A 23,801-nucleotide genomic window follows, 5' to 3' on the forward strand; every position below is an offset into this window, starting at 1 on the left:
AAGCTACAGTTCAACCAGTTACATCATTTTGAAATGTAGTCTTTATTATTTGCGTTACAGAAAACCCGAAAGATGACTATATAAAGCGTAAACTAAACCTCATGATTCTACTGAAGGAAGAAAAGATTCAGAAAATGAATACTGTAGTGTGTTGGAATGCAATGTGAACACATGGGCTCATGTCGATTTTCAAATGTCATTCCGTCATCTCCGATTTCATGTAGCTCCGTACTGTTCTGTCTCATTGGCAGAGTGTCTTGGTGTTCCTCCAGAAGCGATCCCGCAATTTGTTATCGTGGTAGTGTTACCGTCTATGGGGTCTATACTAATGGCGTTGTCTTCCGACTGGTGGCGTAAACCCTGCGCGACGCTCGTCCCTCGGCCGACTGATCAGTGCCGACTGACGTAAAACAATGTACTGATGGTAGATCCCCCATCCAGTGTATTCGGATCATATTGATTGCTGTGCAAATTTCAGAATAGGCTGAGTTGAGAAATCAGCAGATGTTCAGGTAATGTGTTGTGTATCTTGTCAAATTCCTCCCTCGTTCGGTTTTAAATTGTATTGACAACCTGTAGGCAAGTACCGGAGATGACTGCATATAAAGCTTCAGTATTCTGAGATTCACACATCATCCACGGAGAACAACAGCCTGGATTCACTGTACAGCTCTTACAAAACCAGAACATATTCAGCCTGTTATTACCCTAGTTTTAATCACTGCGGTACAATGTCATGAATCCCTGAATGTCAATATACAAAGGAGTTTCTTATGAGGTACCTATAGTGGTCCATCCTATCCCTGTTTCAGGGTCCTTGACATACCGCCATAGCTCAACCATTTATAGCTATTATCGCCAACCCCTCTGATTGTCATCCTTGACTCATTTAATTTAATTATATGAAGACACGTGAGATACTATAATTCATTCACTTAAAGATTGGTTTTCATCAAGATTCAAGAACATTCTTCTTTCCATTTGAACTAAATTCAAAAAAAGTGCTGTGTACCTCCAGTTATGAATATGCCCTTAGTCTGGGCAAAGACTTCATTCTGGTTTGACGGAGAGTAAACTTTATGATAAAGCATGTAGTTAGCGGTGTGACCCATTTACTGATGGTTTTAAAAACAGTGCGAGGTAACCATGTCAAAGACCATACCTGACAACATGGGCGAGATAGGGAGCATTCAGAAACAGCACTGGCCCTTGTTATAGCCCTAAACTAACGGTCAAAAACGGAGGTAAGGAAACTTTCCAGTTTAGAAAACGACTAGGGGCTTGACAGTATCACCTCTCTACAGTTAGATGGAGTCTGTTCCTCTAGAGTGCCATATTGCAAAGGGGATCCGCAATTGTGGTGCTGTCACTTTTATTGAGGGTGAGCCCATCGTAAATCCTGTATTTTTTTCAGCAGGTAGAGTCATGACGCGAAGCAGACTGGAGTAGGACGAATTCGCCTCTGGACACTAAGGTCGGTTATGTGTTTTCCTGGTAATGGTTTAGGTTAGAATTTGGCAGGGTAAGTTGTTCCTAGATCTGTGTCTGGGGGCAACGGTTAGATCTTGCTGTTCTCCAGGTGCGTGTCGATGTGTTTGATGAGGGCGTCGTCAGGGTAACCGGTGGGGAAGGTCAGCTGACACAGCGGGCAGCTCCGGGCGTCGTTCTCCTCTGTCTCCATCCACAACTGCAGGCAGCCAATCACAGAACGGCACCCGTTAGGATGTGTAAACACTCAACTCTAAGGTAAACACTGTAAATGTACTCATTGTAATAACTGAAGATCTGGTTTTCTATTTGTATGTCATGTAAGGATGCTCTGATTTATTACTGCTATTGAGATACACTACTGAGCTCTGAAGTCTAGCAGCAACAACTCACATTGATGGATGGCCAGGACTGGGCGTGGTCTGCGTCCAGGTACCCTGGCAGGTGGCAGGTGAGAGTAGCTGGGCCATTTGGGGCCAAGAAGGAGGGGCAGGGAGGGGGTTCCCGTGAGCTTACCCCCATGACCCCCAGTGTCCTGGGAGGACTGGCCACCGGGGATGGGCATCTCCACTCCTCCTCATCATCAGACGACTGGGGTGGGGTGACCAGTGGAGTGGGGGCCGGGGAATCCTCCAGATGACAGAAGTGGCACCCCTTTGTGGATAAAAATGTTTATTTTAATGTTTTAAAATGTTACTCCCTAATACAACTCATCCAAACGAGTGGTGGGTTTAAAAAATGTATAAAATAAGGTTATATAAGTTATATATACACATGTGGTGTGTACCTCTGCAGCTAGAGGGAAGCCCTGCTCCAGGTCATGGTGATGGGGACTACTGCTCAGGCTGCTTCCCCCTCCTCCTCCTCCACCACCACCTCCTCCTACAGCTCCACGGGCCGAGGCCGGCCGGGGGAGCCCCGCCAGGGTAACCCTGGGCGGGCGGGAGTAGGCCCCAGGCTCCCCCATGTTCCTGGGCTTGGGCAGGGTGGAGACTGGGTCACGGAGTAGCCTGGGTGGGGGCCTCTGGTGGGCAGACGAGTCGGCCACCTCCGAGTAGCTGCGGCGCCCCTGGAAGCGGGCACGCAACCGTTGGCTGGTTGGACGGCAGGAGTAGGAGGCTGGGCCGGTGGGTGAGTAAGAGAGGCCAGTGGGGGAGTAGGAAGCGGGACCAGAAGGGGATGAGGAAGGTGAGAGGGGAGGAGAGGGAGAGGGGTGAGGGTGGAGGTGGTCTGGGGAGGGGCGTTGGGAGGCCGGGGAGCGACGCTGGGGGGCTGGGGAGTGTCTTAGGACTGGAGGAGAGAGAATGGGATGGTTATTATAGTCCATTGGTGCCTCTTTAGCCCAGCTGGTAGAGTATGGTGCTTGCAATGACAGGATAGCGGGTTCAATTCCCGGGACCACCAGTACGTAAAATGTATGCACACATGACTAAGTGCTTTGGATGAAAGCATCTGCTAAATCGCATTTATTATCACATTAGTGTCCTTATTGGCACCCTCATTGGGCATACTGCAATTCCACTCCATTCAACGTGCATATGGAGCACAATCTTTAATATTCACATGTTTTCTACTGACCCATTTGCTCGTGGGATGCCTTCCTGAGGATCTCAGTCTGTTTGACAGCCAGACCTCTCACACGACCCAGCTCCTCTGTCAGTTCAGTGTAGGCCAACGCCAGGTTCACCCTGCACAGGAGGGACAATGTTAGGAGAGTGTCCAAAATGGCACCCTTTTCCATATATAGGGCACCACACCCTATGGGTCCTGGTCAAAAGTAGTGCACTAAATAGTGAATAGTGTTCCATTTGAGACGTGGTTATTCTACTGACATACAGTAGCTACATGCCAGGAGTATTAGCTGGGCAGCTGTCACTCACTGTTCATCTCCTGCCTTCTTTATCCACTCCACGTCACAGTGCTCACAGAGTGTGGTCACCTCCTGCTGGACAGAGACAGACGTGTGTGTGTGTCAGTGGAGGCTGCTGAGGGGAGGACGACTCATAATAATGGCTGAAACGTAGCAAATGTAATGTTACCATTTCACTGATTCCGCTTCAGCCAATACCATGAGCCAGTCCTCCCCAATTAAGGTTCCACCAACCTCCTGTGTGTGTGTCACTATCTGACCTGTGTCTGTACATCCTGCTGCAGCCTCTGTAGCTCCTCCTTCATCTCCGTCTCTCTCTGACACGCCCCCTGGGCCTGCTGCCGCGCCCCTTCTAGCTCCGCCTCCAACCGCTGCAGCTTTAGATCGGACACGGCGTCCAGACTACGAGAGCTCTGCAGGGTCGGACCCCGCCCGTTCCGCTCTGTAGTACACATCCAGGTACAGTGAGAAACATACACACACGCACACGTCCGCACTCACTCAAACATATAAACACACTCACCACGAGGCACGTCCAGACTGGTGTGTAGCTGTAGGTAATGAATGTTCTTGCTGTGCAGCTGAGCACTGAGTTTCTGCAGGGACCCCTCCCTCTGCCTCAGAGCTGACTCCAGACCACAGATACGCTCCATGTTCTGCTCTGCTAGTGTTGTCTGATGGAGAGCACACACACACATAGATGTAGGGTACACACACACACACACACACACACACACACACACACACACACACACACACACACACACACACACAGATGTAGGGTACATACACGTGTGCAGGTAGCGGTACAATCTGTCTCACACACGCACACACACCTCTGAGGTACCTTGCTGATGGAAAACTGATTGTCAATATAGTGTTTGCTTAAATTTGTATGTAAAGGATTCTATTTCATTATAATGCTTTAGCCTATAATACTGTCCCCTCCCGACATCGCTCTACCAGTACTACTCATGGTGTCCAGGAGGGGGCACTGTTTCCTGCTGCGTCTCACCATCTTGTCCAGGTCTCTCTGAACATTACTCTTCTCCATGTGGATCTTCTCATAGGCCTGAATCACATCCTCCAGTCTCTCCTCTCGCTCTTTACTCTTCTGGAGCTGAGGGAAAGTGGAGATATACAAAGGGAAACGTTAGAGCCAAATAGCCAATTTGTATACAATAACCAGAGCATTATAAGTTGAATTATTAGTGTGAAGCCATTATTGGAGATGACTATACCCCCCTTGTGGCCGGTGCGGTGGCTATGGGAGGAGGAAAAGTTATTTGAGGGAGGAAGTAAGGCCTACGGGGAGGAGTCTTGGTTAGACGGGGGAGCGGTATAGTTTTTTGACCGCACTTACTCGCACTTACTCATATGATATCTTGAATTTACTGCACAAAACAGCCTTCATTTATTGCACTTATAAGGTATTAGAATTAGAGGAATTATAAGGAACATTTTTGTTTTACCCATCTTTTATATTAGAAAGTCTAAGTTTTATACGCTTGAACGAAGAAGCATCTTTTTTTTTGTAAACTTGCAATCCAAAGTGCCACACTGCCATCCTCTCTACGGACGTGCAGTAAAGCCTGCGGCGAGGGTGTGTCCCAAATAGCCCCCCTCTCACCAGGGCAGTGGTCATATTTGTTGGATGGAATAGAGAAAATATGCCATTACAGGAAAAGTGTAGGAGAAAGGAAAATGTGTTCGATGTGCAGTTCCTCCCACCCCTCTCCCTCTTTTCTCCTCTCCTCCCTATTTTACTCTCCTACCTCTCTCCCCTCACCACCCTCTCTTCTCTCCTCACTCTCCCCTCTCTTCTTCTCTCCTCACTCTCCCCTCTCTTCCTCTACCCCCTCCTCTCTCCCTCCATGTCTCACCTCCTGTGTGAGTGAGTTGACTCTCTGTTGCAGGTTGGTGGTCTCTGACTGCAGTAGGCTGGTCTCCTTGAGTTCACAGGAGCAGCACCGTAGGGTCCTCTCCTCCTCAAACTCACTGATCATAGGGAACTGAGGGAGAGGAGGAGGGGAGAGGTACAAGAGAAGGACAGAGGAGGAAAACGAGATGAGTAGGTGAGAAAGTAGATCAAAGGAAGACAGTGAGAATAGGACACGGAGTGTCACAGCACAAAGATAGGAGATGGAAAAAGCAAAAGGAGAAGAAAAAAAGAGTACACCAGTGCAAGTCGAGGTCAGATTATTATTAGAGGTTAGAAAATAACCTTCCTCTACCACAAGCTTTTCCACTGTGAGTTTCAACTGAATAATGGCCTCATTCAGGTATGCCTGAATGTTTCAATACTTTCAAAATCAACCCTTCCTTCCTCCTCTCCTGTGAGTAATCACTGATCGAACTCAATTATAAAGGAAAAAGCACAGGTTCCATAGAATAGCTTTTACCAATTCAGTCAAGTAAAATCAGTGATACCTTTAAAGGGATAGTTTGGGATTTTGGCAATGAAGCTTTATCTACTTCCCCACAGTCAGATGAACTCGTGGATACCATTTTTATGTATCTGCATGCAGTTTTGAGAAAGTTGCTAACTAGCATTTGCACATTTGCTAACTAGCATTAGCGAAATGACTGGAAGTATATGGGAATAACTAGCACTTCCAGTCTTTGTGCTAGGCTAGTTAGCATTTTCTTGCGAAATTACCTCCAACTTCATTCATACTGGACTCAGATACATAAAAATGGTATCCAGAGTAAATCTAACTCTGGGGAAGAAGATAAAGGGCTAAAATCCCGAACTATCCTTTTAAGGGGGATGCCTTTTACAAATATTCAAAAAGGGACATTGGAAGGCTGATGTAGACCTACAACATCAGTGTTGCATACTATCTGACCAATCAATGTCTGTGTAACCAAATGACACACTATTCCCTATATAGTGCACTACTTTTGACCAGGCCCCATTGGGCCATAGGACTTCCCTTTAAAGTAGTGCAGTATAAAGGGAATAGGGTGCCATTTGGGACGTAACCTCTGTCATGAACAGATCAGTCAACCTACCTTGACCTCATAGTTCTTCAGCTTCCTCTTGATGCTGCTGTTCTCTCGCTCCAGGCTGGCCAATCGCGTCTTGATGTCATGGTAGGCGGCGGCCAGGGCGAAGTGGGAGGGGTACATGTCGTCTTGGATGGGTGAGGCCGACCAGTTGACCCCCGACCCCAAGCCGCAGCCATCATCCCTCAGCCCCTCGCCCCCGCCCAGGAGGCCCAGCTCGCCCCCAAAGAGGGACTCCATCCCTCAGGCAGGTCAGTGGCTAACTGAGGGGACACACAGGAAGGAGGGTAAGTCATTAGAGCCAGTCATTCTGTAATACTAATGTTATGAACTGCAATACCCAATCTTTGTCTGTGTCCCAAATGGGTGTAATTTGGAAACTATTTTAGATTTTTATTCAGAAAATGCTCTCTTCTTTCCCATTCATGTTGGATTGAGACATATATAGCTGGATCTACACAAACACAACAGATTGCGTTGACACATTTCAAGGAATCTTATAAAACTGGTATTTTGGAGTGAAGAACAATCACTTCAACGACAACATCAAACAACACTGTAACTCATGTTAGTTGACTTGTAAACAGACCACAGCGCCCTCTAGCATAGAAGGCTAGGATAACAGGAAGGATATCACCTCGTCGCAGCATAGAAGCAACAGGGCAGCTGCGCCACCCATAAGGCCTCTTCCAGTTCAGTGAACACACACTACTGTCCCCAGGCCTTCTGAGAGAACAGAAGGCTGTGGTCGTTCCGGCGCTACCCTCTCTCCGCCAGCACTCTCCTCGCAGAAGGGGGCGCTAACGAGGCTCAAATGGCAGAGCAACGGGCCCTGGCGCAGCTCTGGTGTGAGTGAGAGCCATGGTCGACGGGGCATATAGAGTGGGCGTGTGCTAAACCTGCCCAGCAGAGTCTGTCCACAGTCTAGGGCTAGGCTACACATTGCCCGCTCCATCTGCCACCGGCTAAATCCGATTGGCTGTTGCCATGATTGCTATACCATCCCACATCCCGAAACATAAAAAACACCTTGTTTCTTCTATTGCTCCCTCTCCCCACTCGGTCGGGAAATCTGGAATACTCAACGGAAGAAATATATAGATGCGTCATGGTGTGCTCTAGCCTAGATGTAGGCCAAACCAACTGTCACATACAGACAGCCATTGCTTGTGTATGTGGAAGGTTTCCCAGTCCAAAACACATTAAGGTGGCCAACGCTGTAACGATAAAATATTCAATATTAAAGTATCCATACTACTCCATATAGAAAATGTACGTATATTCCCCTGAACTATTTTCCCCTTCCCCTCTCCAAAAACAAATACATACACAAAAAAAACTATACATTATGCATACATATACATATAATCATGCTGAAGTCCCCTGGCCTGCAAAGGCTGAAGGGCTGAATCATAGTCTGTCGTTACGCTCAGCTTGGCTCATATATTTACAATTACAGGAGACCCGAGAGAGTGGTGTTCTTTTGATGTTGTTGGGTCTGCCAGCTGCATCTCTCATTTCTGATTCAACATCATTCAACATCTCCACAGCAAAGGCATGAATAGATATTGAAACAGCCCAATGAAAGAAAGGCGTTCCAGCTTAGGTACCATGGTGAACCACGTGTGTCAAAGCTCCCTAAAGTCACTTTCTGAGTACCCACATGGTCAACATCCCTCCTCTGACATCAGTATACCCCAAAAAGAAAGTGACCACTAGAAACCAATCTGGGACCTTGTTTTACAAAGTCTTTCCCAGCACAATTGCCCCTTCTGGGATGAATAATACTAAAAGTTGAATTGGATTGCATTGAAACCATGTTAACAGACATAAACCAGTTGTTCCCCCACCTAACCACCCTTGTCCCTGGAGCTCGGGAACTGCTGCTGCCCCAATGGTCCAGGTGGGTGGTGCCGTTGCATCCTGTAACGCCCACGAGATTCACCCGTTGGAGACGAGCCGCTTTTTGAGTTAAAGGAGCAATCTGCAGTTGCAACATGCATTGTTGAACATTTAAATCAATGATGTACACTCAGTGTAGGGTTGCAAAATCCCCGGGAACTTTCAATAAATTCCCTGGTTTTCCTGAAATCCCAGTTGGAGGATTCCCCCGAATAAGAAGGGAATAAGCAGGAAATCCAGAAATCTCCAACCAGGATCGCTGGGAAACCAGGGAATTTATTGAAAGTTCCCGGGGATTTTGCAACCCTAACTCAGTGTACAAAACATTAGGAACACTGGCTCTTTCCATGACATATACTGACCAGGTGAACCCAGGTGTGATCCCTTATTGATGTCACTTGTTAAATCCACTTTGATCCGTGTAGATGAAGGGAAGAGACAGGTTAAAGAAGGATTTTTAAACCGTTCGACAATTGAGACATGGATTGTGTATGTGTGCCATTCAGAGGGTGAATGGGCAAGACAAAATATTGAAGTGCCTTTGAACTGGGTTATGGTAGTCGGTGCCAGGCGCACCGATTTGAAAGAACTGCAACACTGCTGGGTTTTTCACACTCAACAGTTTGCCGTGTGTATCAAGAATGGTCCACCAGCCAAAGGACATCCAGCCAACTTGACACAACTGTGGGAAGCATTGAAGTCAACATGGGTCAGCATCCCTGTCGAACACTTTAGACACCTTGTTGAGGCCACGCCCCGATGAATTGAAGCTGTTCTGAGGGCAAAAGGGTGTGCAACTCAATATTAGGAAGGTGTTCCTAATGTTTTGTACACTCAGTGTCGACCCATTGATTGTTGAAGAATAGAACTTATAAATGCCTCGTGAGCTTAGTTCAACTGTCGTACCCCATCAGAACCCCAAATATAAGCTTGTTTTACTCCAATGTTTTTAAACAACGTGAATGTAAACAAACACTGTATATCCCAAAAAAACATGGTTAAAACTATACATTTAATATCACGCATGGTCAGTTTTGAGAGTGGTTACATTTCACCAGCCCCATCTTTCAGCTTTTTACCAAAACAGAGGCAGGGTGCCCGCTTTGTTATTCTTTCAATGGCGGATTAGCCCCTATAACCCAAAGTGTATGCAACCCAGCGGGAGACGTTCCCTGCCAACCCGCCGCTGTTTGAGTCTCTATCACGTATTCATCGCCGGAGGGAGGAGACAGCTGGGTGGGTGCAAGACTGATGACAACTGGATTAATGAGTTGGTTAGGGCTACTGTACACCAGAGCATTACAATAAAGTCTGTTAAGAATGGGGTTTTGTTGGTTGTTCGGGTTTCTGGAACTGAGGCAGGAGCAAAGAGTTGTTTCTAATACAGAATATCAAAACACTTGACAGTGTGCAAGTTCAAAAGTTTTAAGTCAGGGATGCCCAACATTTTCTGTGGACCCACCCATGTATGTGCTTACATATGGTTTGTGCCTCTATGCATGTGAATCCCTTTAAATATGCACCACTTTTCCTCTTCTCTAAGTCTCCTTTTGGTTGCATGTGGTTTGCGTTTCTACCTCGACTGAAGCCTAGCCTGGAGACAGTTATACTTCTGGCGAGAAAGGTCAAGCATCTTTCCTTTACTAACACCTACACACACCCACCCACACATGCATCATGCATCACTCACTGACACACACAACACATACACAGTACACGCACGCACACACATGCATTTACTAACACCTACACACACACCCACACATGCTTCAACTCACTGACTCACACTGCACACACACACACACACACACACACACACACACGTCCTCTCTCTGTTGCGAAAGCAGAGGACAGAGTAGCGACAGTCAAACAGGAGCTGCTAGCGAGCCCATTCCCCCCAGGGCCAATCAGAACAAGCCCATATGTCAATGTCACATGGCTAATTCATATTTTTATGTTCCGGATATCAGCCAGAATGGATGCCCCGAGCAAACACTAGCCTAGCCAAATGTACTGTAGAGATTCAATATGCGTCTACGCTTTGGTTCAGTGTTAGTTTAGCACGATGCTTCTGTAAGCTAGCTACTGCAATGGTTTAGCATCATAGTACACTTCAGTGCTGTATTTGTTTGTTATACTTAAGCAAGTAGCCTTGCACGAGCGAGCCAGAATGGCTCATAGGAGCAGGAGCCTATCTCCTGTTTCTGTAGTGTGAGGCAGCTTGATGTACAAGTACAACCCCTGGACATGACACTAGTCTATCGCAGGGCCTTACACCCAATCTATCTCCTTAATCCTGAGTGCCAAGCAGAGACGCAGAGATCGGGTCCCATTTTTACCTTCTTTCAATCTCAGGGTGGGGACACTGACCACAAGGCCAGTGAGTTGGTTTTCAGGTAGGACTACACGTAATCCCCAGTAGGCCTACACGTAATCCCCAGATGAACGTTGAACTCTGCTCTAGTAAATTGGTTATTTCCTTGCTGCTTATAATCTGGCACTTAGGTCAAATACTTTATAGATGGATGGCTGCATCTATCATAATGGCCACTTCAGTGTATGCAGAATGATGCCAAAGGTTGACACTTAAAAGGTACAGGACTGGACACTTTAAAGCTTGAATCCTTCATAGAAACGGAAACGAAGCAGGCACCCCGTCTCTGATTTGGTAAAAAGCTGATGGATGGGCCTGTGGAAATGTAACCACTCTCAAATTCATTCACAGAGCTACGGATGCACGTTTTGAGGATATAGAGTGTTTGTTTATATTTACATTTTTTTTTAATAAACATTGGAGTAAAACAAGCTTATATTTTGGGTTCTGGTGGGGTATGACTGTTGAACTAAGCTCATGAGGCATGTGTAAGTTACATTCTTCAAGAATCAATGTGTATATATCATTAATTTATAAGTTTAAAAAAATGTATGTTTCAGCTAGCTTTAAAGGTAATTTCCGATTGAGCCGACATCTGCAGCATTTACCATGAATGCAGTCTCGGCAAACGCATAAACATTGCCTTTAAATGTATATTGCGCTGTAGCGCGTCTCCAGCACTAGGGATTGAATCGAGCCCTTAGAATGTACATGGTCCTTGCAAAGACAAACAAATGGCAGGAAAACAATGTCTTTTGAAAGGAATGCATTTCTATATTTTAATATAATTTGAGGGAGAGATGAGAGGACAAACCCAGGGAAAGAGATGAAGCAAAACGAGGAAAGGGGGAGAGAGAGGAAGAGGATGGAAGGATAGAGAGTGTCCTTGAGGATTGGCACTGTCCTACATGTGAGGGGAGAACTGAGGCCAGTACTGGGGGGAGGGGTCACACACACACACACGGTCAACAGCTTAAATAGATGTTGCATATGCGCGTGTGAGGGGCAGATGGGTAACCTAGTTCTGACAGGACAGAAAAACAGGGACACAGACAGGGACACAGACAGGGACAGACACACCGAGACAGGTGTGTGTGCAACGAGCCAGCAACCTAATCCACTGTAGCCCTGTGCAGAAAATCATCTATACGACAGACACACACACACGTGTTTTACGTACTGAAAGCCAACCGTTCCCATCAACCTTCACATTACAACGAGCCCCAATTGAATGCGGTGCTCCAAACAAAATAAAACCAACGCAATCATACAGCCAAAAGGCACAACACAACAATTGGTGGTGGGTGAGGTGTCTCACCTCCATATAACATAGGTTGTATTCCAAATGGCAATATTTTCACTATATAGTGTGCTATTTTTGGCCAGAACACTAGTCAAAAGTAGTGCACTATAAAGGGAATTGGGTGCCACTTGGAACGCACACCCTTAACCTCTCTTACAGTAGGCCTGGTGGAACATGTTACATAATAGACTACATTATAATCATTATCACTGTCAATGGCCCACGAGCATGCTTCGTCATGCATCAAGTGCTGTACAGGCCTATCTGTACGGTCTTCTCCAGTAATGGATTTGACTTACACACTGAAAAGCAACTGGTGACAATGCATCCAGAAAGCGGTGGGCTTGAAAGATCAATGAGGAATGTTCAATATTGCTATGCGCACATGTCTACATCATCATTGTGGCATTGTTGCTGCTGTAATGGAAGGCCTTAGTGGTCTGAGAACAGAAGGTGTCCAAATAGCCTACTTGATTTCAGGAGGGACATTAAGTGATGTTAGACCTTTAAGCAAGACACCGGACACTTAACCTTGAACGTTTCCATAAACAGCTGTATCAAAATAAATAATTGAAATCCATCGAATAGATGCGGCTACAAAAATCAAGCCATGACTTTTAGGCAAACCTGATTTCTTACTAAAATATACTTCAGCGATAGGCATTACCTTTACTAGTAACATAAGTTTACTGAATAACACTCTCATACCAACACGTCACTCTCCAAAGTACCCCCAGATACAGTAGTTACCGGCTATGCACCGACGCCGAATGTCAAGCATCTAGAGATGCTATTCCCTGCGGGTTCCGTTAGCTGATCCTTTCGCTAACAGCCTCTGACTGGTTCGGTGGGTGGTTAATGGACAGTCAATTACTCACAGTGACCAGTGAGGCGCGCGTTAACACCATGCACAGAAGGATCGATTCCTCTGATTTAACGGATTCTGCCTGTTTGTTTCCTCAAATGCACGTCCAGCTGTCTTTGTTAATGGCACATATTTTTCGATGGTCACGGTCTGTCATAGTAGGGACATTTCAACGTATAAACAGGACAACTTAGACAATTGAAAGACCTACGCATGGTGTTTACATAACTGAACAAAAATGTCAAGCACCATGTTTGATCAAGGACATTTTCATTTGAATAAACTTCCGTTGACCTACCTGTGTATAATGCATTCGGTGCCTGTTATTATATAGGGGTGGTTCATAGACATAGTTACCAAGGCAACTTCGTTTATAGCATGTAGGCTACGTTTGTGTTTCTAAATAAATGATAAGTGAGAGAACCATTTTGGTCTGAAGCATTGTCAACATGAGCATTCAGCACCACTAGCAAGTGAACAGCGCAAGTTTGTATACGCTGCTAAACCAGTCGGGAACTGTCCAGTGTACAGTAGTGCTGATCTCTCAAAGCCACAAGCACCAACATTGGGACAATAATATAGTTATGTCATGACAGTTACCAAAAACACAACAATCAATCACGTGCATGAATATCTCCGTAACCAACAACCACGTCGTATGCTATTCGTGGTTGTGTAGACTACATTTGTCCTGTGATGACTCACAATAGAGCATCTATATCGTTTCTCTCCTTACGGCAAGACACCAGTGCTCGTTGCCATTCTCACTTTGTAGCGCAATCAGTAGCTAGCCTAGTCTACAACATGGATGTATAGAGCGACGCTGTTCTCTCCATCTCTCCCAACTAAAACAATGAGCTCGCGCTTTTCCCCTTCCTCCTCATGTCAAGCTCTTTTTATAATTTTTTTAAAAAACATTGCCGTGAGCGTTACTTAACACCTGTTTAATTAAAAAAAGACTCTACAAAGGCACAACAATAAACACTGTCAAACAAATACCACGATATACTTACGTGTCCTCGTGAGATGCTGTGAAAAACCCATAGCGAGAAAGGGGGTCAAAACGCCACCGTTCATTTGCGGTTTACATCGACAATGGTTGGATTGTGGATGCTTGTGACGCGACGCCCCCCCCCCCCCCCCAACCCCTCTTTACACTCCCATTCTGTGATGAACCGAGCAGTTTTTACCAATAGAAGACGGTGAACTGGGTTGGAGCGGCGTTCAGATATGGCAAAGGAGTTGCATATCAGAAGATCACCGACATTTTAGAGTTTATGACCAAGAATATAACAAAATGATAGCAACAAAAAATAAGCATGACATCCCCATATCATATAGGTAGTGTTCAATTGTCACATTCTTCGTCTCATGGATCTCTTTGTGTCCCTGGTTGCATAACTGCCTGAATCAGAAGAAAAAAATATATTCTGACACAAAGTGCTGACGTCGAAGCTTGATTAGATTTTTGTATAAATAGATTGATGATTCATTTTATCTCAATTATGGCCATTTTTTATTTATTCATGCTGTCCCCATTGAGTGATGGAGCTTGATTATTTTTATGAGAATACATTCTCTGATCCAGATATGCAAAGTTACGAGGTATTGAAATGAAAGGGCTTCTAGATGTTATTTGTGTGTCAACTGTGTGGAAAATAGATATGGACTCTTGTAGAAAATGTATTACATGCTACAGTGTCCCTAATGTATCTGCTCACAGGACATATACCAATTTGAACTTCTAAAATAATGCAGTCATTGCAGATGGTGGTGCTTGTTGACTGCACAGTGTCGCCATTATCTGTCGACAGGGTTCCCTTCCACTTCTCAGACTCCATTCATCCATTCAGGCCGTAGACCACCTTGACTTAATCACTCTCCCTTTTTCGCTCTCTGTCTCTCTCTCTCTCTCTCTCTCTTTTTTTCTCTCTTTCTTTCTCTTTCTATCTCTCTTTCTCTCTCTCTCTTTCTTTCTCTCTGTGGCACATGTCCTGCATGCGAAATATAATATAGCCAGCAGATGGCGACCATGTTTAATACAATGAACAAAAATACAACATGTAAAGTGATGGTCCCATGTTTCATGAGCTGAAATAAAAGATCCCAGAAATGTTCCATATGGACAAAAAGAGTATTTCTCTCAAATTGTGTGCACAAATTTGTTTACATCTGTGTCAGTGAGCATTTCTCCTTTTGCCAAGATAATCCATCCACCTGACAGGTGTGGCATATCAAGAAGCTGATTAAACAGCACAAACATTAAGGGGATATATTTGGGGTAAGGCCCTGTGATAGGCTAGTGTCCTGTCCAGGGGGTGTACTTGTACATCAAGCTGCCTCATGCTACAGAAACAGGAGATAGGCTCCTGCTCCTATGAGATGTTCTAGCTTGCACAAGCCTGCTACTTACCTACTACTAGAAGATCAAACCCCTATGAAGAGCAAAGCAAATGTCACACATATAGAAATGGCATGTAAACAACATGTACAGTATGTTGACTTAATATACTGACTCTGGAGTCACCGCAATCTGTTAGATGTCATAATCAAAACAAGAAACGCAATTGATAGAGCAGACACTAGGTTCCTCTCCACCTGATAGAGCATGGTATTTACTCTATGCATGCAAATTCTATGTTTGGCCAAACTGTTAAAAACAGTTAACTGTTAAAAATGCCACCTGACCTTGATCCACCCTCTCCTGCAGTTGAGCCTGTGCCACATAGACGGAACTCCCCTTACGCTTTACAAGCTTGTCTCACACTATCTAATTCCATCGTAATCAAGAAGGTCTCATCCACCAATATGAAACTATAGCCTATCTCACAGTCATACAATCTATTTACAGTATATGGGCATTTAGACTATCCGTGTCTAAATGAAGTGTCAACTTCCACCATCCAGGACATACCGCTGTGCTAATCAAATGCACTTCTCAAAGCACTTCTCCCAATCATTTCATGTCTTCTCAACTTCATTTAAACTGTTGAGTTGGATGGAAATAAATGGAATATTACTAGTCTGAGCTTTTGAGTCTCTAGTCATTAGCTAGGCCTAGTGGAGTCGCAGTGGAGGCAGGATATACACGACAAGACCAAATGTATGTGGACACCTGCTTGTCGAACATCTCATTCCAAGATCATGGGCATTAATACGGAGCTGGTCCACCTTTTGCCGCAAAAACAGCCTCCACTCTTCTGGGAAGGCTTTCCACTAGATATTGGAACATTGCTGCGGAGACTTGCTTCCATTCAGCCACACGGTCATTAGTGAGGTCGGGCACTGATGTTGGGCGATTAGGCCTGGCTCGCAGTCGGCGTTCCAATTCAACCCAAAGGTGTTCGATGGGGTTGAGGTCAGGGCTCTGTGCAGGCCAGTCAAGTTCTTCCACACCAATCTCTACATAGCATTTCTGTATGGACCTCGCTTTGTGCCCTGGGGCATTTAAAAAAATAACCTAATAATTGAACCTTTATTTAACTAAGCAAGTCCGTTATTTTTTTTAAATTATTTACAATGGCGGCCTACCCCGGCCTAACCCGGATGATGCTGGGACAATTGTGCGCCGCCCTATGAGTCTACCAATCATGGCCGGTTGTGATTCAGCCTGGAATCGAACCAGGGTCTGTAGTAACACCTCTAGCACTGAGATGCAGTGCCTTAGACCGCTGCGCCACTCGGGAGCCCATTCATATTGCATTGTCATGTTGAAACAGGAAAGGGCCTTCCCAAACTCTTGCCACAAAGTTGTAAGCACATAATCGTTTAGAATGTCATTGTATGCTGTAGCGTTAAGATTTCCCTTCACTGGAACTAAGGGGCCTAGCCCAAACCATTAAAAACAGCCCTAGACCATTATTCCTCCTTCACCAATCTTTACAGTTGGCACTATGCATTCGGACAGGTAGCGTTCTCCTAGCATCCGCCAAACCCAGATTCGTTCGTCGGACTGACAGATTGTAAAGCGTGATTCATCACTCCAGAGAACGCGTTTACACTGCTCCAGAGTCCAATGTTGCCGAGCTTTACACCACTCCAGCTGACGCTTTGCATATCGCATGGTGATCTGAGGCGTGTGGGCGGCCATGGAAATCCATTTCATGAAGCTCACGACAAACAGTTCTTGTGCTGACGTTGCTTCCAGAGGCAGTTTGGAAATTGGTAGTGAATGTTGCAACCGAGGACAAATGTTTTTTATGTGCTAGGAGCTTCAGCACTCGGCGGTCCCGTTCTGTGAGCTTGTGTGGCCTACCACTTCGCAGCTGAGCCGTTGTTCATTTCCACTTAACAATAACAGCACTTACATTTGACCGGGGCAGCTCTAGCAAGGCAGAAATTCGACGAACTGACTTCTTGGAAAGGTGGCATCCTATGACTGTGCCACGTTGAAAGTCACTGAGCACTTCAGTAAGGTCAATCTACTGACAATGTTTGTGTATGGAGATTGCATGGTTGTGCGCTCGATGTTATACACCTGTCAGGAAACGTGTGTGGCTGATATAGCTGAATCCACTCATTTGAAGGGATGTCCACATACTTTTGTATATACAGTTGAAGTCAGAAGTTTACATACACCTTAGCCAAATACCTTTCAACTCAGTTTTTCAAAATTCCTGACATTTAATGCCAGTAAAAATTCCCTGGTTTAGGTCAGTTAGGATCACTACTTTATTTTAGGAATAAGAAATGTCAGAATAGAAGTAGAGAGAATTATATATTTCAGCTTTTATTTATTTCCTCACATTCCCAGTGGGTCAGAAGTTTACTTACACTCAATTAGTATTTGGTAGTATTGCCTTTAAATTGTTTAACTTCGGTCAAACGTTTCGGGTAGAATTTTGCCCCATTCCTCCTGACAGAGCTGGTGTAACTGAATCAGGTTTGTAGGCCTCCTTGCTCGCACACGCTTTTTCAGTTCTGCCCACAAAATGTTCTATAGGATTGAGGTCAGGGCTTTGTGATGGCCACTCCAATACCTTGACGTTGTTGTCATTAAGCCATTTTGCCACAACTTTGGAAGTATGATTGGGGTCATTGTCCATTTGGAAAACACATTTGCGACCAAGCTTTCACTTCCTGACTGATGTCTTGAGATGTTGCTTCAATATATCCACATAATTTTCCTTCCTCATGACGCCATCTATTTTGTGAAGTCCACCAGTCCGTCCTGCAGCAAAGCACCAACACATGATGCTGCCACCCCGTGCTTTGCGGTTGGGATGGTGTTCTTCGGCTTGCAAGCGTCCCCTTTTTTCCACCAAACATAACAATGTTCATTATGGTCAAACAGTTCTATTTTTGTTTCATCAGACCAGAGGACTTTTCTCCAAAAAGTATGATCTTTGTCCCCATGTGCCGTTGCAAACCGTAGTCTGGCTTTTTTTATGGCAGTTTTTGAGCAGCCTTTCAGGTTATGTTGATATAGGACTCGTTTTTACTGTGGATATAGATACTTTTGTACCTGTTTCCTCCAGCATCTTCACAAGGTCCTTTGCTGTTGTTCTGGGATTGATTTGCACTTTTCACACCAAAGTACGTTCATCTCTAGGAGACAGAACGCGTCTCCTTCCTGAGCGGTATGACAGCTGCGTGGTTCCATGGTGTTTATACTTGCGTACTATTGTTTGTACAGATGAACGTGGTACCTTCAGGCGTTTGGAAATTGCTCCCAAGGATGAACCAGACTTGTGGAGGTTTACAATTTTTTTGTGGTCTTGGCTGATTTCTTTAGATTTTCTCATGATGTCAAGCAAAGAGGCACTGAGTTTGAAGGTAGGCCTTGAAATACATCCACAGGTACACCTCCAATTGACTCAAATGATGTCAATTAGCCTATCAGAAGCTTCTAAAGCCATGACATAATTTTCTGGAATTTTCCAAGCTGTTTAAAGGCACTGTCAACTTAGTGTATAAACTTCTGACCCACTGGAATTGTGATACAGTGAATTATAAGTGAAATAATCTGTCTGTAAACAATTGTTGGAAAAATTACTTGTCATGCACAAAGTAGATGTCCTAACCGACTTGCCAAAACTATAGTTTGTTTTAACAAGACATTCGTGGAGTGGTTGAAAAACGAGTTTAATGACTCCAACCTAAGTGTATGTAAACCTCCGACTTCAACTGTATACTGTATATGTGATTTCAGATTGTCTAGACAGGTGTACTAATGTCACACAGTGACCCTCCAAGGTGTAAAATGTGCACTGCCAAAGAAAAATACCATACAATCCTGATACATAAATAACATGTTGATTACAGTGCCTGTAGACACCTCACCCACCTCAGGTTCACAGTTTCCACAGTGTCGCCTTAGAGTCTGCAATTCTAAAGATGTTTTAGATTTTCCACAGAAATATCTTGATAATGGTACATGCATATTTCATGACTTTACCATTTGAAAAAGCAAATGTTTACTAGGTACTAGGTAGACATACATTGATTGATATATTGATTGATGATGTTGATTGTCCTTCAAGAGGAAATTCAAGAAAACCATCTCTGACTCCTTATATGTAATTGTGCCCTGTCACTGCTTGGGTTTCACTGGGTGCTGAATGATTGGCATCCCAATGTCTATTACCATGGCACTTCCCACTTGACCACAGCTTGTCTTTTCCATGTCAACAAACTATATTGGGCTGGGTAGAAGGGGAGGGGGGGTTGTTTTAACTGGGTGAGAGGTTGAGGGAGAGGGGCTTTCTAAGAGAGATCAGTGTACTGGGCCAATCTTTTCCAAGCATGATGTTATTAATAAGTATACGCCATTTACAGTCTATTAATACATGGTTATTCATATTATATTAATATATTAATACAGGTTATTAATACATGTTTCTGTTCGTCACCTAATTTGACCATTAAACGTGTTGAAATGTGTGGTCTAGAGTGCTGAGTGATGCACTGTGACAAGGATCTTTCCTAGGAACCGACATTTGGACAGATTGGGCAAGACCTGTCTCATCTCCTTTGACATTATTTCCAGTTATCTCTGGTCCGGTACAACACTGTTTCTATAGCAAGAGGATGGTGAAGGACCAGGAAGATGATTTTCATGTGTTTTATTTTCACATTCATGACGGTGGTCATCAAACGTCCATAGTATTAGCTTTTACTACTCAAAACGGTTAACCTGTCTAGGACTGGGGTTCCGAACCCCTCGCCAACAGCCAATAAAATTGCAGGGCGCCAAATACAAATCAACAGAAATCTCATAAATCAAATTTCTCAAACATACAAGTATTAGGGACCATTTTAAAGATACAATTCTCGTTAATCCAGCCACAGTGTCTGATTTAAAAAATGCTTTACAGCGAAAGCTCCACAAACAATTATGTTAGGTCACCACCAAGTCACAGATAAACCCAGCCATTTTTCCCGCCAAAGAGAGGAGTCACAAAAAGCACAAAGAGATAAAATTAATCACTAACCTTTGATGATCTTCATCAGATGACACTCATAGGACTTCATGTTACACAATACATGTATGTTTTGTTTGATAAAGTTCATATTTATATCCAAAAATCTTATTTTACATTGGCGTGTTAGATTCAGTAGTTCCAAAACATGCAGTGATATTGCAGAGAGCCACATGAATTCACAGAAATACTCATAATAAATGTTGATGAAAATACAGCTATTATACATGAAACTTTAGATACACTTCTCCTTAATGCAACCGCTGTGTCAGATTTCAAAAAAACTTTACGGAACAAGCATAATCTGAGAACGGCGCTCAGAGCCCAAACCAGCCAGAGAAATTCCGCCATGTTGGGTAGTCAACATTATTCAGAAATAGCATTAGAAATATTCACTTACCTTTGATGATCTTCATCAGAATGCACTCCCAGGAATTGCAGTTCCACAATAAATGCTTATTTTGTTCGATAATGTCCATCATATATGTCCATTTATGTCCAATAGCTTCTTTTGTTAGGGAGTTTGGTAAACAATCCAAAAGCGCGATGTGGTCCATTCGGACGAAACGTTAAAAAAGTTATATTACAGGTCGAAGAAACTTGTCAAACTAAGTATAGAATCAATCTTAAGGATGTTTTTATCATAAAAGTTCAATACTGTTCCAACCGGAGAATTCCATTGTCTGTAGAATTGCACTGGAACGAGAGCAACCTCTCAAGTGAAAGCGCGTGACTGAGAATGAGGCTGTAGGCAGACCCCTTAGTAAAACATCTCCCATCCGGCCCCCCTTCACATGAGCAGCCTGAAACCACGTTCTAAAGACGGTTGACAGCTAGTGGAAGCCTTAGGTAGTGAAAAATAACCCATATCCCACTGTGTATTCGATAGGGGTGAGTTCAAAAACTACAAACCTCAGATTTCCCACTTCCTGTTTGGATTTTTTCTCAGGTTTTTCCCTGCCATATGAGTTCTGTTATACTCACAGACATCATTCAAACAGTTTTAGGAACTTCAGAGTGTTTTCCATCCAATACTAATAATAATATGCATATATTAGCATCTGGGCCGGAGTAGGAGGCAGTTCACTCTGGGCATGCTATTCATCCAAAAGTGAAAATGCTGCCCCCTATCCCAAACAAGTTTAACATAAGAATACAGAACACGTATACAAATGTTATTTCTTTAAAAAGTGGTTAAAATAACCATCATAACTGATCAGCCTAATGCTAGCTAAATGCAAGTTAATACACCCGACCTTGTTAACCAAAACATTCAGATCGAATGTTTTTGTCATTTCCCCCGCAGGCCACGTGCAAAGCAATAGGTTGGTGCATTGCTTGTTGGCCTGGAAAAGCGAGTATCCATTGACTGGCAATCGGCCATTTTGCTACTGTATGTGCTTTCAGTATGAGGAAATTAAGCAACTAGTGCTCTCCATACTGATATATACTGTATTACGTAATCAACATATTCCTATCCCTCTCTCGTTTGGGCCCACAACAATTTAACCTATTGAGCAACATTGTGTATATTGCACTGTATATGAACTTTAATTTGGCGTCCTTTAGTGTATAAATGACAACACTGGTGAACTTTAGACGGTTAGGACACTACTGTAGGCAGGCCATACGGTTTGCAGACTAGTAGACTATACAGCTAATACTGTCAAAGCAGCAGGGCAGTATGCTATTCCCTGCACATGGTGCACTGGTCCAACTGATTGTTATATAATCCTGTACTATGAGCACGGTCCCTCATGTCTGCTGGTCCAGTTAACTGGATCACTGCCCTGTGTTTATAGTACACTACCACAACAACTAATCATTCTAAATTACACCTGACCCTTCAACTCTTCCTCTCCTTGTCTCTCTGTCTCGTCATGTCCCTTCACAAGCTAGCCAATGAGTAAACATAGCTATCTAGCTACATCAAAAGAAAGGTGCTGGTCAACAGGATTAACTGTGCCGTCTGGCTACATGCTGTATTAGGATGAATCCTCACCATCTCCTTGGACGATCATGCCTACACCCTGTCTGATAAGAGGGTAGAATCCCCAGACTCACCGTCTTTCTCTCTCTCTCTCTCTCTCTTTATCTCTCTCTCTCACACACATGAGCGCACACACACACACGCACTATAGTGGAATTTGGCTGGTGATAATGAATAATAATTTATTGCATTTCTATAGCGCTTTTCATAGAATCTCAAAGTGCTTCAAGAGCAAATTAACAAACAAGCAATATGTCATGACGGGTCAACCAATAGAGGTCAAGCCTTTGAAAGCTGCATCCTCTGCAGATAGAGAGGGTCAGTTCATGGCTTGAGTGAGGGGAGCTGGACAGAGGATGCTTGATGATGGAGTCTGCTGATGATCTTGTAGAGGGCAAGTCTGGGAACCAGCCTGAGTCTTATAGCCACTCCTCTTCCAGTCTGTTTATCACCACTTGGCTGATGCCTCATCAGCTCTGGGTGCCAGAAAGCTCACCACACAAAGTTTAGAATAGTAGCCAGTCGTTCTCAATTCGAGCCCTCTTTCTCTGGTATAAGCAGCCAACTCTAACCAATAGATTCCCGTCCTTCACTGCTGCTGTTGTCATTGACCATAAACCCAAGCCTGTTCTCTCTCTCCCTATCTATTCTCTCTGTCTATGCTCTGTACTGTACCTCACCTTGTTGATGGAAACACATGCTCTGTCATTTCTATGTTGTGTTCTTAACCTTGTTATGGAAACACAGTGTCATGCCCACTCCATCAACTCTCACCTTGTTGTGAATGAACACCATAAAAGGATTATGGTGGCGTGTTTACTACTATAGCATACAATGGCACCACTTGATTTTACAGTCCTGTTTTAGATTGTATTTGCCTGGTATTGTCCAAGGGAATATATGTTCTATTTTCTAGACGGTAACAAGCAGGAATAAATCAATAACTTTCTAGTTATGTACTTTTTTTGCTAGTTATGTACTTTTTTTGCAAATGACTCAAATTCCTTTAGGATTTTTTTTGCATAGCCTAGTTCACCAGATATGTAAGCTTGTTGTGATGGTCTTGACTTGTTTTTTTCTTTACCCCTCTCTGACTGGAATGGAGGGTGTGTGAAGTTCAGTGCTCCTTGACCAAGTATTGATACCATTACTGTAAACATGTAAAGTATTTTTGTACAGTATTGACCCCATGAAGACTAGTTGTCTGCTAATGGGGATCCAAATCCAAAACAAACAGGTTAACATGTTTTTGGGGTTGATGCCATGGTGACCATGCTTCCAAGTAAAATGAACACAGGAATGTGGAAATATTTAAATAAGCTATCAATTATAATGCGATAACCTATGCCCTGCATTCACAGAAAAAATTTCAAATTGAGCCCTTGTTTTCTGGACAGCAGTAGGCTACCATCCATGAACGTCACCTTGTTGAGGTTGTCAACAGCATAACATTGATTATTTCCAGACAGGCGACAGACGTAGGTTAATTGAGGTTATGTAAATTAGAGGTGGCATAAACAATCTGTCAACTCCATCATCATGCCCCGGTTGGGTTGTTGACCATATATTGTGGGGTGGG

The 23,801-nt window shown here is 44.0% G+C and overlaps 1 protein-coding gene across 2 annotated transcripts; it reads right to left on the reverse strand.

Annotated features, from left to right (window-relative positions):
* Positions 1–23: 23 nt before the first annotated feature.
* Positions 24–13,924, reverse strand: LOC139580112 (TANK-binding kinase 1-binding protein 1-like). 2 transcript variants are annotated; one of them, XM_071408649.1, is made up of 11 exons: positions 13,825–13,924; positions 6,374–6,630; positions 5,242–5,370; positions 4,374–4,478; positions 3,882–4,032; positions 3,619–3,800; positions 3,369–3,430; positions 3,067–3,176; positions 2,276–2,778; positions 1,882–2,142; positions 24–1,687 (listed from the first exon to the last, which is right to left on the reverse strand). In XM_071408649.1, the coding sequence occupies exons 2-11, from the start codon at positions 6,605–6,607 to the stop codon at positions 1,559–1,561; spliced, it is 1,866 nt and encodes a 621-aa protein (XP_071264750.1). In that variant the 5' UTR covers positions 6,608–6,630; positions 13,825–13,924; the 3' UTR covers positions 24–1,558. The 2 variants fall into 2 exon arrangements, with proteins under 2 accessions (XP_071264750.1, XP_071264748.1); XM_071408647.1 differs by having other exon boundaries at positions 3,369–3,433.
* Positions 13,925–23,801: the final 9,877 nt, after the last annotated feature.

The sequence above is a fragment of the Salvelinus alpinus genome, chromosome 1 (assembly GCF_045679555.1).
Source record: "Salvelinus alpinus chromosome 1, SLU_Salpinus.1, whole genome shotgun sequence".
Taxonomy (NCBI): domain Eukaryota; kingdom Metazoa; phylum Chordata; class Actinopteri; order Salmoniformes; family Salmonidae; genus Salvelinus; species Salvelinus alpinus.

What these genes read in the sequence shown, in the direction of transcription:
- LOC139580112 (XM_071408647.1), bottom strand. Translation starts at nt 6,607, where the DNA reads ATGGAGTCCCTCTTTGGGGGCGAGCTGGGCCTCCTGGGCGGGGGCGAG. An exon ending in AAGAAGGCAGGAGATGAACA is followed by an intron (nt 3,177 to 3,368) that starts GTGAGTGACAGC and finishes CCTCCTGTGCAG; the next exon opens with GGTGAACCTGGCGTTGGCCT. An exon ending in GGCATCCCACGAGCAAATGG is followed by an intron (nt 2,779 to 3,066) that starts GTCAGTAGAAAA and finishes TCTCTCCTCCAG; the next exon opens with TCCTAAGACACTCCCCAGCC.